The following is a 16836-nucleotide window of genomic DNA, read 5'->3' as shown; positions in this document are numbered from 1 at the left end:
GTCTGTAAACTGTCTAAAATACCTCAGTATCCACAAAATTTAGGATTTTTTAGTTTCCTTAGTTTATGTCCAGCTAGTACTATGAGCTGTCTGCTGACATGAGTATGGGTCCCCAGTTCCCTGTAACTAAAGTATCCTTATAAAGCTATCAAAATCACAAGAGACTGTTAAAGAAGTATCTGCTTGAGTCTGGCCAATTTCTTTTGTACCAGCTCTTGTTTAGTTATGAAATTAGCTACTCCAGATGGAAGGGATGCAGCGTTGCAGAGAAATGCCTTAATTGATCCTTACTAAAAAGCTCACCAGGCAAGTGAACTATGCTTGACAAACACTTGACTTCTCTCCAAATGATCCCTATGCTTTTCTTTTAAAAAGATTCCTCATGAAGCAAGGGAAATACCACAGCACTATGCAAAAAGGTTCAAATGTACTCTACCCTGCTTCACACATGCTTTTAAGGGCCTTTCTGTATTTAGTGGGTTTACATTTCTTGATATTTTAACCCTTTCAAAATTATAAATGGCATGTATCAAAGTCCTAAAACAGCTCTTTTTTTCTTTTTTTTTTTTTTTTTTGCAGAAGATTGTGGTGTATCAGTTGTAATAATTCTTGTTGGCTACTTATAGGTCTTTCCTGGAAGCAAGCTAAATATTATGACTAGCATGAATTAAGCTTTACTTTCTAATGGATTATCCCTTTTTTCTTTTTTATTTCAAGTTGAGAGCATAGTTTTGTAACTGTTCCGTTAACCAAACAATTCTTCAGCATTTAAAAGCTGACTCTCTTTTATATTTTTTTTCATGAGGCTATAAAGAGTTCTCTGATATTGCAAGTTACTCATTTGGGCTTTCCATTAATTAGTTGTGACCATCTGACATAGAGTTGCCTCTGGTGCAGACAAAAATACCGATGTGTAGCTCCCACTCCACAGATGCTTGGAAATGCCTACTCACTGACTAATTACTTACAGTAAATACAGAAGATAATTTCTTAAAAAGCCAATGTTAGCTGGAATATTTATAACATGATAGAATCATTGCATGTGGAAAAGCAACAGGACTCCAAAATTTGTCCAACAGAAGATGAGGAGAAAGTTACTTACCTCCCTTTCTTCTTGCCTGCTAACTTGTTGGTTAGTAGAGCTGCTCACAGCAACCACTGGAGCTAGCCAGCTATCTCACCCTGGAGATAGCCCCCACTTCTCCTTCCACCAAGGACTAACGTTGTTGTTATGAAACCAAGGGTCCACCCTTTCCCCCTTCCACAGGAACTCCCAGCAAATGTAGGCTGGATTTTACAGATGAAAGTGAGGAGAGGAAGCAAAGATACACAGAAGAACAAAAAAGTCATCATGAACAAATGGAAGAAAAAGACAGAAATTTGGTGTGGCAGCTGTTTCCACATGGGACCTCAGTCACCCATCTACTCAAAGTGAGGAAGCTGTGGTTATGGCTGAAGGTGCAACCGTCTTGTTCTCCCCCTCACCCCAGGCTCTGCACTGCCCAAGGGAAGGGGTGCGCCCTACTGCCTGCTCAGCACAGCAGGGAGCTAGCTCACCACCCAGCCTGTGCAGCACCCAGTAGGCTTCCCATGGGCTCCTGACACCCCTGCTGGGGACCATGGGCCTGGCAGGGGACATAGCTGCTGGATGGCAAGGCCAGGCTGCATGAAAACATCTCACCTGTATGCAAAGGAACACTACTGTTGCATTCACACTGTTCTGTTTCAAATGTCTCCCTCAGCAGTTCCGCTATATGTTCTGATAACCCCAGCTGTAGGTATTGCCAGGCTAGAAACACAGAAAGTGCTGCTGTTTTGGTGCTTTTAAGGAAAGGCGGTGCAAGTCCATCTCAAGCCTTTAAGTGACTTGGAGACGCATCACAGTCAAATTCTATTTGCACTTTGGTTTCAACTCTGAAAAATGGTTAATGCTGGTATTTGCAAAATCTATATAAAGCTTCTTTCAATGGCCCCTGCCACCACCTGCAAAAAAAGGGGTTGTACATCAAAGACTCTTTGTCTCCCTCATCAATTAAAAAGATTTCCCAAATGGCACTCCCAAGTTGGCCATTAGTCTTATGAGTGAAAAAAAGAATGTGTAATACAAAAATCTGCTTGTTTCCAACAAATGTAGCTAGGAACGTTCACACTAGAACACATTTATCACAACAGCAAAGAGTTGTACTGAATAAAAAGGTAGTGGCTGTTTTGCAATCACTTCCTGACACAGAATGCCCCATTAACATGAGGCAGCAATCTGTTCCCAAAGACCCTGGTCAGAACTTAAAAAAAAGACCATAAGATTTACTCATAAAACTCCCAAAGCAATTAATGGAAGCCGTGTGCTTTAATTGCCTTTACAGCTTTTAGACCTCAGACTATTGTCTACTGCTTGGTTCTACACTTGCAATGTTTAGGTCAGTAAGAAAAAAAAAACCAAAACAAACGGAAATTTTGTGTGGCTGTTATTTTTTTCTTCTTGAGGCAGGGCAAACAATTAAAAAATAAAGGCTGTCAAAGGTACTCTTACGATGTAAATTAATTTTATTCAAAACAGATTAAAAAAACTAACAAAGCTTGCCTAACTACATGAGGTAGTACATGTAGCAAAATGGAAGGAAGAATAGAGTATTCTGAAATATGAAGAATACAAGTAAGTTTACAAGTTGGAAGGAAATAAATTCAACAACAGAAACAAAATATACCAAAAATAAAGTTTTAACAGCTTTTCAGTCTTAAAGCACCAATACACTTTTCATAGAAAGAAACATAGTATCACCACTACATGTTCTTCATATACCATAATATGGTAAAATTAATGCACAAGGCTGTTCACCATAAATGAATTTTTAAAAATAGTGAAGCAACAAATGACATACTTGTCACTGGGCTCCGTACCACTATACTTCCTGGCCTGCAGGAGTATTTGCCAGGTCATGAGGAGCAAAGTTAACCTTTGTTACCATTTTCTTTAAGGTTTTTTTTAAACATTTACCCTCATATTAATGTAATTGATGTATAGTATATGGATACCATGTACAGCTTAAGGTCTCAAGCTTGCAAATTTTTATGTATGTTTACAAGTCTACACTTTTGCTGAAAACCAATTTAGGTAAACTGAAGGAGTCACATGGCAAAAATAAAGCATGAGTATGTGCAGAATTACATTGCAGAACTGATGGCTTATTCCTTAATTTCAGGTTACTCCACTACTCAATACAAAAATTTTATCAGACCCTTCAAAGTTACATATGTCTATCTCTCACCCACCCATCCCAAGACAGCTCTGTGAAGGACTAGGCCATAATGAATTGGTTATTCGAACTAAAGAGCTTAGCAGCATCCAATAAACATTTCATCAACATATTTAAGAAATAATAAACATAAATGGCCCAGTCTCTTAAATTAGAGGAAAACATGCTAATATGACCCAGGACTTCCCTGTATTTTAAATTTTCTGTTTTATTTCAAAATATGTATTTGTACGTGTTATGATTAGTATGAAATTAAAAACAGTCTAGCTCTTAATTTATGCTTGCATGGCTAATGCTACTGCAAATCATCAAGAAGTTATATCTATTGTAATTTCACTTTAAGGCATGATTTATTTTATTGAATTATTATGATGGCTTCTTTTATGTACATTGGAAATAAAAATCCAGGCCTCCCTATGGTCTAGTTTTAAGGTTACTGTTAGTGGCATATATAAAGCACCATACAATAATATATTCAGATGAAGAAAACAAAGAACATTTATGAGCTGTATAGGAGTAACTGCTAAGAAAATATAGCAATATTTAACACAGGATTCAAAATACTGTTATATATCATTATAGATTTTCAAATGAATTTTTCTCCCATGTTTACTTTTACAGATTTTTTCATTAAGATATATATGTAATTTAAACTTTTTGGTGGAAAGCAGTATACATCTTCTGTACAGTAATGTTACAGCTTTATACACATTTTAGGAATTATAAGAAATGGCCTTTATTATTCTCTTCCAAGCACTATCGTTTCACTTGCCTGTTTTACATTTTACTTGCTAGACTCAAACAACAGCAAACACTCTGAATGCCTTGCTTCCTGGAGGATTCTGTAAACTGAAACATAAAAACATTCTTGATGTTATTTTTAAGGCTGCAACAGTCCAATGACAACTTCTTTGAACTGTTAAACACGATTCTAGGATCCTGCAACATTTCTTGTGTCTACTCATAACTAACTAGACATTTTTTTTAAAAAAAACTGTTAGAAATAAAAATTACATAAAATTTCAGATCATTTTTTCTTCCAAGCAGCTTATTAGGAACATATCATACAATAAAAAAAAAACAAGTAATCCTTTGTGATGAGGGATTCTGGTTTAAAGAAGAAAGCTCTGTTGAAGCAAAATAGTAGAAAAAGTTTTTAGGAAAAAGAGAAAGCATGCATCTTATGCTCACTCTTCTAATAACTATATTTGGACAGAACTTGCACACACAGCAGATCACTTGTTTGTTAGTTGCTTGTATGCTAATGAACAGATTTCTAAAGAGAATTCATATTTTACAAAAACAGAGGAAATGCTTTCTGAATGGATCAATATCTGGCTTCAAAAGAAATGAAACAAAAATACCCAACTGCAATGAAATTTTGTTAGAATAAATATTTTTGTCTTATAAACTGCACTAGGATGTCATATTTAATGGCCCCATTGTCTTCTCTTTTGGAAACCCTGCCTGAGGCGTATCTGGGAAGGAAAGGGAAGTGGAGGTGAAATTAAGGGTGGGCACAATGAAGCAGGTTGCCTACGATGGCGCTACAACTGATCATCTGCTTCACAGATAACTTGCATGGGACTCTTTTCCAGACTGCTGTCCTTCCATACTTTACCACGGTAAAAGAGAAATAATGATTACATTTTCAACACTCTTCCTGGTTCTAACTCTAGTCAGTGAGGAGATCTATATGGGGAACAAAAGTATCAGTCCGGAAGCACTCTTTCTGAAGAAACTGGGTGGTCATGGGGAAAGGCCAAAGAATATGTAAATTAATCCATCCACTAAGCAAAGGAAATCTGTATTTTACAAGTTTCCAGGTATGTTGAAAGGTTTGAAGGAAAGAGGCAAGACATACCCCCCCCCTCCTAATTAAAAATAAGAAAAAAATACTCTAACTTTTCCTACTTCCAAGTTCTCTACAGAAACTTTTGGAGGTTTTTCCCAGACAAATTTATTGAAAAGCCTATGGTTTTAGAGGTAACAAACATTTGCAGGACTAAAAGACTGGAACAAGAGTTTTTTAAGGTAATTTTTCCTTCTTCCTTTAGAACCTGGAGAATTCTTTCAGGGATTAAATTTAATCTGCAACGTTCAGCCATTTGCTATCATCATAGAACACATGAATACACTGAATACAGCTAAATGAAATTTCAAAGCATATCCATGTCTTTCAGAAAAAGTTTAAAAAAATCAAACCATTAAAAAAATTTAAAAAATATGTTTTAACAGTTGTGAATTTTGAAGTTTGTGAACACTATTTATGATCCAGGTTCACTGGCTTGATATCTTTTCGATCAGTAATGAACATTTCATCATGAACCAATGAACCTGCATCAGCTACAAGTACCCGCGTATTGCAGAACCTCTCACTTGGACAGAATGAATCAATAATTTTTAAAAAATCCCAAAGAAAGCAAAGGGAATTTTCTTATCAAATATTGTGTTAGTTGCAACAGAACCAGCAAAGTAAACAAGAGGGTTATTTTATTTCATAAGCAGCTTTTTAGAGTAATGATTTATGAGCTTAGAGGAGGCAGGCAGCTCTGGTACCACAGCTTCTCCAAAGTCACCACAGCTGTTACACAAGCTCTGTAAATCACCCATATATATTGGTCGATTTGTTTGGCTTCTAGCACTGCCCCAGGTACAAACAGACACAGTGCAAGGCACTGTAAATCTTATTAGAGGTGAAGGGTGTAATCTTTGAAATTGGGCTCTGTACCTTTCTGAGTATATCCCATTTTGAAAGGAAGCAATGTACACCTTCCTTTTGTCTACTGGCATGACATCAACATAACCACCCTGGTTGCGGACTACACCAGCATGTACTGCTGCCCGGCAGATACTGGATATCTAAGAAAGAACAAGGAAAAGATTAGTTTTCATTCATCCTTTCATTTCAAAATTGTTTAAAAGAAAACTAATACAGACATTTGAACCAAGTTCTAGAAAACATACAGTAATTATATTTAATGCATGACTAGTTTTATTAATCTTACAGTATTTGAATTCTTTTCATAGGAATTAGGCCACTCTGTAGGAATACAGACACCACCTCTTCAAAGATCTCCTGCGCCATGACCCCAAAATTATTTATTTCAGGTTATTTCAGGTCAAAGAACCTGTTTGAATTCTTGAGCCTTTCAAAATGAAAGGCTCTATCAGCCTTCACTTCAAAAGCAGAGGTAGTAAAACCCAAACCTTAGTCAATTATAGATCAGGAGATTCAGTTCAATCTCCAGCCAGAGCCAAACAGGGGAACTGTAGAACAGCAAAGGCACATGCACTCATACATTTCTAGGATGATGTCCTACCCCAAAGATGAGGGATAGATGCAGTACTTCCATCTCTAGGTGCAAGACCTCAAACAGCAGTGAAATGATCCACGTTCAAAGGGAACATCACAATTTCCTATCCAGGCATGGCAAATACTAAAAGCTAATTAGATTAAAGGCATAATGTGAGCATCAAACAGGAGACAGAGGTCTAAAATCATTCCCTGGCTATGACAGTTGATTAATGGCAGACTAATGGCTTTAGCTCCTCCACTCTGAGTGAGGAAATAGAGTCAGAAGGTGAAGACTCTCCAATTGCTTCAAAAGAAGAATTTTTAAATCAAGATCTAATTCCATAGACTTTACACAGCCAAAATTACACAGCACTGTTAGACCCCAGGCCTTAAAGAACAAAACTCCAGGCAGACACAAACACAGACTCACTGTCAATGAAGGAGGAGTTGGCATGTGAAATATTAAAGGAGTTTGATCCCTACAAATCGATGAGCCCTGACAATATCCACCAGAGGGTGTTAAGAGAGCTAACCGCTATCATCGTGAGGCCGCTCTCCATAATCTTTGAGAAGTCACAAAGATCAGGGGGACATACCAGATGACAGGAAGAAGGCTAATATCACTCCCGTCTACAAGAAAGGCTTAATGGAGGATCCAGGAAATTACAGAACCATCAGTCTTACTTCAGTCCCTGGGAAAGTTACGCAACAAATCCTCTTGGGGGCTATCACAAATCAAACGCAGCATGTGATTGGGAAAAGTCAGCATGGATTCACCAAGGGCAAATCATGCTTGACAAACCTGACCACCTTCTACGACAAAGTAACCTGCTCAGTTGATGTAGGGTGAGGGGTGGACATTGTCTACCTGGATTTCTCCAAGGCTTTCGCTAACAGTTTCCCACAGCCTCCTCCTAGAGAAACTGCCGCATTATGGTCTAGACAAGTGGTCTGTGCAGCAGGTGGGGAACTGGATGGCTGCCTGCACCCAGAGGGTGGTGATAAACAGCTCCTCTTCAAACTGGAAACTTGCCACAAGTGGGGACCCCCAGGGATTGATATTGAATCCAATGCTGTTTAATATCTTTGTAAGTGATCTGGATGATGGGATCAAGTGTACCCTGATGAATTTTGTTGATGATATCAAAATGAGTGAGGAATTAGACACTTTGGAAAGGAGAGCCACCCTGCCGGAAGGCTGAAAGAGTGAGCTAACAAGAACCTTATGACGTTCAACAAGGACCAGTGTAAGGTCTTGCACCTGGGAAAACATAATCCAGGAGTGCAGCACTGACTGGGATCTCCCCGGCTGGGATGCAATGCAGCTTTCTGGAATAGAGACCTGGGGGTCCTGGTGGACAACAATCTCAATAGGAGTGAAATGTGCTGCTGCAGCAAAGAAAACAGACAGGATGCTGGGTTTCATCAACAAGGACATCACCAGTAGAGATAAAGAAGTCGTTATCCCACTCAGCAGTCGTCAGGCCACAGCTGGAATACTGTATTCAGTTTTGGTCCCCAATATACAAAAAAGACATAGACAGGCTGAAGAGGGTCCAGGGAAGGGCCACAAAGATGATCAAAGGACTGGGAACCTGCCATATGAGGAAAGGCTGAGAGAACTTGTTCAGCTTTGAGAAAAGAAGGCTTAGGGGAGCTCTTACCACAATTACGTATTTAAAGGGTGGCTACAAAAAAGGTGGAGACTCTCTTTTTACAAGGAGTCACATAGGAAAGATGAGGGATAATGGGTACAAGTTACTGCTGGGGAGATTTCAACAGAACACAAGAGGAAAATTTTTCACACTAACAATCAGCCATTAAAATAATTTCCCCAGGGAAGTAGTGGATTCTCCAACACTGGACACTTTTAAGATTCAGCTGGACAAGGTGCTGGGCCATCTAGTCTAGACCATGCTTTTGCCTAGAAAGGTTGGACCAGATGATCCTTGAGGTCCCTTTCAACGTAGTATTCTATGACTCTGTGATCCTGTGAAAATTCTCTCTGAAGTTAACAGCAGTTTCATCTGACCGAAACCTACATTCTCTGGCCACTAATTCCTCTCATGAATCTATGTAGCATAAATAATATCCACAGAAGGATTGCTCAGTGACAATCTTGAAAATGTTCTTCTAAATAATTGATGTAAACTTGCAGTCATCTACTATTCTTTCAGCATTTAAAAAATTAATCGCCAAAAGAATGAAACTTCTTAGACACTCAAGAATGTAGGTCCTTATCTTCAATACACAGCACAGCAAAATGTACTTCCAGCTACAGTGAATCTCCACTTACAGCCAACTTGTTTTGTGGAAAAAGTCTTCGCTGAAATAGGTCTCTCCACATCCAATCTTAAAGACATAGCCAACAGAAATATCAATAGCTGGTCACACAGACCACTATTTAAACAAGAATTGCATTTCTTCCAGTTATAATGGGAATAATTTATATCTGTTACCATAGTTATTCTGTAATCTCAATATTATAAAATCACAAATTTAAAATAGCAATGATTTTCCTACTCTCATTCCAAGCACAGAACTTGCCAGTTTCACTGTTTATAGTTTGTCTTTTAATGTTACAATATTCCTAGGAGTAAAGATTTGAAATTGTTTATGCAAAGAATCTTTTGCAAAGATGGTTTAGGGTTTTTTTTTTTCAAACTGCTGGCTGCAGTTTTTGAACATGCCAGAAGGGATGTCATTTATGTTCATCTGTACTTTTTCTCCTCCTTCCAAGGCTGAAAGACTTTTATTATATCCTGAACACCAGCAGTTCCCTTATTTTTAGAATTATAGCATCCTTTATGTACTCACACTATGAGAGTAACTCAAGAACAGACTCATCACGTGCAATTTCAAACATACAGGGGGAAAAATACCTTCTGCAATACAGGATAACAGTCTAAAGAAACAAAAGATGAGGTTTACAAGCAATTAACTACAGTGAAGAACTAGAAGAACGTTATCAATTATTAGGAACATAATATAGCAACTTTGTTTCAGTTCATATTGGAGACATAAAAAAAGCTATAAGTATAATTGGGGAAAAGAAATATCAAAGCTTTTCACCTCTGTAATAGTAAACAAAATGCTACACTTTGTGTACGTCATGAGATAGGTAGGTACCTTCATAATTACATTTGAAGGTAGCTATTACTAGTTGTTCCAATGTCATTTGGAAGTTTCTAGTCAAGTTTAAAAGGAAGAAAAAGTCAAAAGATGAAAACTTTGACAGAGGAGGCTGACTACTTGTTGGAAACTATCTCCAGTAAAGGATGGGTTCATTGACAGGGTTGATACCACAGTTGGTTTCTGGATCAATGAAGTACAGCTAGGCTAACACAAAACGTTTTTAAAGCTAAAGGCAAGAAGCTTATACGGGAGATGTGAAAAAGGTGAGGTCAGAAGAATGGGGTTGATGAGGCCAACCCAGAGGCTATTGTCAGATGAAAAATAACCTGATATTCTAACGCTGTTTTCCAGATGAGACTGGAGAACAAATGTGCATACTTTTTAAATATATGAACAATTAAAGGAGTATAAAATCCTAACTATGAACTAGCTTGTAAGAATAGAGATGAATAAAAGCATATAGTTTTATCAATATATGTGGAATATAATTTTTTTGATAAAGTATTATCTGCTTTGAGCTTTCAAGAACTTCTCAGTGGCTTGGCAATCTTCACCTAAATGAAATCAGATTCCAGTACTGATACCACAATATTTCCTATACTTAATAATATTATGCCATTCTGACCACACTTCCTTGAACTGCTAAGGTGAACGTCCTGTTGATTTAAGCAGAACAGGATTTAACACTCAGGTCTATCACAAATTTCAGCATATTATCAGTATTTTACATTAGCAGACTTATGCCACTTTCTGGAAGTCTTCATCAGGGATTTGTGTTTGTTTCTTAATTTTCATGAACTCATTCCAAAGGATATATAAGTCAGTATTTTTAAGTTAACATAAACATTTCATACAGCATTATATGACCCTGCTTTTTGCTGTGCTTTGAACCCTCCAAAATTCATTACTATTTAACAGGTCATAGAATCTGAATACCAGGTTGCTTAATTATTTTCTTTTTTCAGCTACGCGGAAAAATACCAAGTATCTACCACAGCACAGCAGTACTCTGCAAAGGCATTTTAACCACAAATATCTCTCCCTCACCATCACAGGACTATAGAACTATTTAATAGCTTTTTTACATTGCATTGTTTATATTTTACCACAGCAGAGAATTATGAATAATTTTGCAGAATTGTATTAGGGATATTAGGGATATATTATATTACGTTATATTATTATATTATAGTATTAGGGATATATTTCCATATATGGTTACTGAAAGGAAAAATTAATATGGCCAAAGTCCTCAGATGGCATGAAATTATACAACTCCATCAAATTCTTTAGATAAAAGACCTTTGTTCCTTTCTAGCCCCCAAAAGGAGTCTCAGTTTTTTTCTAGAATTGCTCAATCTACACACATAATGTAGTCACTACTGGTAAGAGATTGTCTTTGGCAAAATGCTGCCTACTGAGAAAACAACAGGATAAATATAAACCTTAAACTCCAGAAATTCTTATAAGACTACTGGAATGTGGTTAAGAACTTCTATCATATACACATCTTATGTGTGTCCATTAAAATAAAATGTTACCAAAAAATCTGCAGGTGAACGAATTTTCAGCTGAACTATCGTAGCTTCTCCTTCTACGAAAATGTTTGTTATTTTGGTACCTTGATAAGCCAGGGACTAACAGCAACAACAAAGGACAATCTCTGTCCAGGCTGGTACTGCAACATCATCTCCAACAGAGTTCAGACAATCACATTGGTCCTGACATGGTTCAGTTCTTGGGAAGATTTTTATTTCATAAATGAGGTCATATTGGAAAGTGTTTTAAAAATATATATATTGTTAAAATGCTTTGTCAATATCACATGATTCTGAAATTCCAGAAATAAGACTCAAAAAGTTTTAGACAAAACCTAAGTTGAAAGGTGGAACCAACTCTTCAGCACGAGGTAGGAGGAAACTTTCTTTTTTTCCTGGTCTGCCAAGAAGACAAAGCATTGCCAGGTGGAAACTCTCAGCAGTGGGGCCACCAGGGAGACAAAACATAAAGGTAGCAATGTGTTTGGTCCATATGAAGAATGAGTAATTTATACTTCTCTCTGCTGAGAACACCACATACTATAGTTCTTATTCACACCATAATAGCTCTCTTCAGAAAAGAAACTAATTGTACCATAAACTCAGAATAAGAGATGCTTTTGTTGCAATCTACCTCAAGACAAGTGAAACAAAAGGACATCAACAAGACAAGTGAAACAAAAGGAGATCAACTGAAAAATAGAAGGTATAGAGCACAGAGGGATGGGTATTACATGAACACAAACACAAGTTTATAGATGTTGGCTGTATGAACCATGGCTGTGATTTATCTGCCGCAGACAAAGAGACAATAGCTAGCAGACTGGAGGAACGGTGGATGAAATAATGGGGAGTTTTGTTTCAATTGAGTTAGGGATAGTCATTGCAACATCAAAGGAAAAAAAGAATGGGAAGAAAAAAAAGAGTAAGAATTCTGGGGGCACTACTGATAAACCAGAGAATAACCTTTCTCAGGATCAGGGAGGAAAAGATACCACCGTAAAATATGAAATGAGTTTAAGAATGAACGTCTGATCAGATCAAAGCCAGAAGAGGAAGAGTTTAACTAGATTCTCATGAATACTACAAAAATGGTTTTGTAAACATGTATTTTTTGCATTAGTGGCATCTATTAATGCTATTTGCTTTTTCTTCTTAATATTTCTACAAAATCTTCTTAATTTACTGAATGGAAGTGGCCTAAGCCATAGTGCAAGTAAACAGTCATGTGCATATATGCATACATCCATATACATATATATGCATTCTGGAAACGGAAGAATTTGCACAATGTCACAAAAGCCCCATCTGATTTGTGGAATCAGCCAAGTAGATCATGAACTGCAATTTCAAATACATTTGCTATGAGAAGTAGCCAAATGAATTATCTGTATCTATGAAAAAAATTGCCTGTGAATACATGAAAAACTGCAAAAGGGGTTATTCTCTATAAATACTTCACCTGAAACTACACTATAATGCACAAAATAACCAATCCTATTATTTAGTGAAAATATCAATTTAAAGTATCTTACTTATAAAATAATTTAAAGGTTAGCATCAAAGGAACACTGTAGAAAATCGCATAATGCTGATACCATTGATGGGAACATCTGTACAAATATAGGTAGGACATATCTGTCTACATCTGAGCTAGATGCCCCAGGACCCTTCTGCAGGAAATGGAGAGGAATAGACATCTCTGTATAGGCAATTCATCTCATACTGAGGTGGACACCGAAAAGGTCAAATGAATTCCACTCTGCAGATGCCTATTTATCTCCTTTACAACTATATGCTGTTGTAGATAGTAGATACCTACCCTGACAGCACCTGAAGTTGCTAAGAAGACTCCCATCCCTGGTTTCTTACCTGTATTTATGCCCATTTTTTCCTAAAAGCAGTATGGCTGCACACATTTCTATACAATGGAGATGAATAATGAGATGGTACAACTAAAATAATTTTAAAGCATAGCCCTATAATATTAATTAAAGTTATCTGGGACTTCTCCAATCAAAGCAAATACATATTCTGGGATGATCTCCTGTGTGAGTTAAACAGAAATTGTTCTTTCTACTACAGAAAAGTCTTTTCTAACTCACTGAGAAATGTTGGTTTTGCTTGCAATCGTAGAACTGAAAGAAAATTGTCTTCCACCAAACGGACTTTCATTGAACCTATTTTCACTGCCCTTCTTAGACACATGAAGAACTCAGTTCCGCATGCACAAATCAATTACCTGCCTGAACTGGAAGTACCTCTCACACATGCAACACTACTTACAGACAAGAGTATTTTCAGGACAGGTTACTCAGGGAATCTGATGGGTATTAGTTAGTTTCAAAATAATGATGAGTAAATATTTGCGCATTATTTTCACACATTTCCACGTGCTGATAAGTAGTAAAACCAGTCATCTGACCCAGCTGGTTGCCAGCATCCTAGCTTCTCCATAGAGAGATGACAAAGGAGAGGATAAAGAAGAACTCTCTCTTCATCCTTTTTACCCACTTCAGAACTAAACATGATGTAGAAAAGACAGGAAAAGAAAGCTGACTAGGAAACAAAGCAACACCACCCCCCACCTCAACAGCAGTCTGTTAAAATAATATGACAATGTGAGATACTTTACACAAATGTATCAAAATCCTGCTGCAAAAATTTAGCTATCTACACAGATAAGAAATATCAAAAATAAAGAGACTGTGGACATTTATTTTCAGAATAATTTTTTCTGTTTAGTTTAATCTGTTGCAAGTTATGGTGGCATCAGGATCTAAAGAGCAAGGTTTTAAATGAGAATACACTGTGAATACAGAAGAAATCTGTGGGAATTTTGATAAAAAATTGAAAATATGGGCCCTGAGCCTATTGAAGTTTTCACCAAGTTTTCAAATAACTTTCTGTATCTTTAGCAGCCGAGTACTACTGATTTAAATGGGAGCCTCTGAAAAAGAACTTTTCAAAAGACTGTAAAAAAAACATCAGCATATAGAGAAACACTGGATATCTATATTACATCTTACTATATGTTATAGGTTTTCACAGAATTTATATTTCATGATATAATGCAAAGTAAATTACCATACTTACATCAGAATAAATTCGTGTTCCAATTACACGAGCATAGTGCGGATTTGCCTGCATACAGTTGTGAGGACAATACACCCTGGAATATCAAAAATAAATCACACACAGTTAGGAAAAACGGTATCAGAGTATTACTATATCATATTCAGCATCAGCATTATCGAGTATAAATCAAGTAGATGATGCATACATATGAGTCTATACTGATACTAAAAGGCTGTCAGTTTTTAAGGCTTTGACAATATGAGTGAAAGCATTACTGATGTAAGTTGTTGCAACAGGTCTGGTCTTCCTCCCTTCGGATAAGCAGATGGTATTCTTGTTCAACGAATGTGAGACCACTGGAAAAGCCAGTGAGAAAGACTCTTTACTCTCATATTATTATCTGTTTCTACACCACCCTGAACAAACCATACAGCTGAATGCCTTCTCAGGAGGCAGATCTGAATGAGGACCTGCTATGAACCTGATGACCTGGTGATGCAAGCCAATTTAGAAACTTACAGTGAGGGTCAGCACTTGGCATCTGTGGCTGAAATGAAAGACTCTGGAAAGTAATGAGATTCCTAGCTGATACTAGGAGATCAGAAAGCCACTGAAACAGATTGTCTTTATTCAACTGCTTTTTGTTAACCTTTGAGAAAAACTCTCTCTGTGATTCATGGCTGCTACAGCTCCAAGATGCACAGAAAACCATGTGGGAAGCTAACAGTAGTATAGAATGTGTCAAGCATCTTATTTGGTAATTGCAATATGCTACAAGGAAGAAGTGTCAGTCACCTCTAGGTCTACTCTGGGCCGTTTCATTTATAAAATAGGTCATGCCCTAATGGCTTTGAAGACACCCTACACGGGGCAGCCCTGGGCAAGTGTTCTTGTCCGGGATGCTATCCATGTTCCAATCAATACTCAGCATGTCACACCACTTGGGCATGCTACAGTTGTACCAGATGGGTAATTCAAACAGGCTGATGCAGCTAGGAAAGAGACTTTTGTCTGAAGGAAGCAAGATGTCAAAGAGGCCTTTTGAAGACCTGTTGATTTATGATTAGGGCATGAGAGGAAAAAATGAGGTTGTGCAATCAATACCATAGCTGACTACTGCTTGTAACTCCCGAGACTACATTTTCAGAATTAAAAGCATGCACAGTATCTTGAATGAATCACTGCTGTTGTGATGTTATGTTGCTGCATCAGAATTAATCATTCATTTTTAACCGTATTTTCATTTTTATATTTTCTTAAAGACAGACCCTTTTTTTCTCTTAGTACAGCTAGTTTTATTTTTTCGTAATGAAGAGAGAAAAAAAAGAAGTATGAGATTGTTCCCATCCATTTCTGCATTCCACTCCTTCGCTTACTTCACATCTTCCAGCTAGAAAGCCAGAAGTTATAACTTAACACCAAACAAGTCCACGGACCCAAGTGCTACATGAAGGGATGTTTTCCTAACAGTTCTGGCTTTGTACTTGCTTCCTGCATTGGCTGTAGGATTGCTATGAAAGTAATCTTGTGGATATCTCCAGCTCAGTTTGCGGTAAATCATGCTGCAGTGTATTTACCTTTGACTCATCTATGGTTTTAAGAACTGTTACCAATTTCCTTCCTCAAAATATTGTGGCACAGGCTCCTTTCAAAGGGTTAAAATGCAGGCTTCAGAGAAATGGCCCATATATTTAAAGCTGTTAACTGACCTGCGGACCACACCCTACCTTACCTTAACCATACATACTTCAATTTTTTTGCAAATGTATTTGCTCACTCTGTCCTCCAGAATTCCAGAAAACTCCAGAAAAAACAAGTCAATAACTTCTATGAAAATTACCTGTACCATATTATTTTATTATATCTGTTTTACTAGTAAATAAACTTAAATAAAGTGTATTTTGCCCAAGATGCATACATACAGTAGTGGACAATGAAAAATAAAAATGCATTTTTCTTCACAGTCTATAGTCTAACTAACAATGATTTCACTAAGATTTGCCAAGGGATCTATCTGTATGGGTAAAAGAAAGTGAGATTCTCATAATGAAAAAGCCTGTAGATCATCTTTACCTACCTGGCCTTCTACTTAGATCAAAGACTGAAATACCAGTAAAACATTTCTCACTTCACTTTTCCAGCTACTGCTGTCACCTTCATCAATGACAACTATAGATAATTAGTAACTGACAGGAAATATGGCAGCACTTTAGATTAATAAAAGTCAAAGAATTTTACCTTGGACAGTGTGAGGCTGGTTTTTTAAATGGGCAAAGTTGTTCCACTGTTGTTTCACAGGTGATAGCTTGAACTGAAAAGTAAAACAGAAACAAATAAATGTGTGCTATTGAGAAGAAACAACTCAAAGTAGTACTGGGTTTATAAGAAACAAATGCTAACCTGTTACTTTAGACACAGTGAAGGAGTTAGCAGACTGGTATTTTCTGAAGAAAAAACAATAGAAATAATCAGTAAATAACATCTCCCAGTGATTTCTTTTAGCTACACGAATTTTTATTAGAGAATCTAGAAA

At 37.1% G+C, this 16836-nt stretch overlaps 1 protein-coding gene across 3 annotated transcripts in view; it reads right to left on the bottom strand.

Annotated features, from left to right (window-relative positions):
- Window positions 1–2526: 2526 nt before the first annotated feature.
- Window positions 2527–16836, bottom strand: part of CRISPLD1 (cysteine rich secretory protein LCCL domain containing 1) — a 46154-nt gene continuing 31844 nt past the window's right edge. For 2 of the 3 annotated variants that reach the window (XM_040587220.1, XM_040587222.1), the window contains 4 exons: window positions 16704–16747; window positions 16542–16614; window positions 14322–14397; window positions 5732–6116 (listed from right to left, as the gene is read on the bottom strand). In XM_040587220.1, coding sequence (XP_040443154.1) covers window positions 5748–6116; window positions 14322–14397; window positions 16542–16614; window positions 16704–16747 — 562 coding nt within the window. In that variant the 3' untranslated portion in view covers window positions 5732–5747. Of the gene's footprint in view, window positions 4104–5731; window positions 6117–14321; window positions 14398–16541; window positions 16615–16703; window positions 16748–16836 lie in introns of those variants that run through there. The other variant, XM_040587221.1, reaches the window with a different exon arrangement.

This window comes from Falco naumanni, chromosome 3, assembly GCF_017639655.2.
Source record: "Falco naumanni isolate bFalNau1 chromosome 3, bFalNau1.pat, whole genome shotgun sequence".
NCBI classification, from domain to species: Eukaryota; Metazoa; Chordata; class Aves; order Falconiformes; family Falconidae; genus Falco; species Falco naumanni.
The sequence above is the reverse complement of the archived record's forward strand: the minus strand, read 5'-3'. Positions and strand labels throughout refer to the sequence as shown.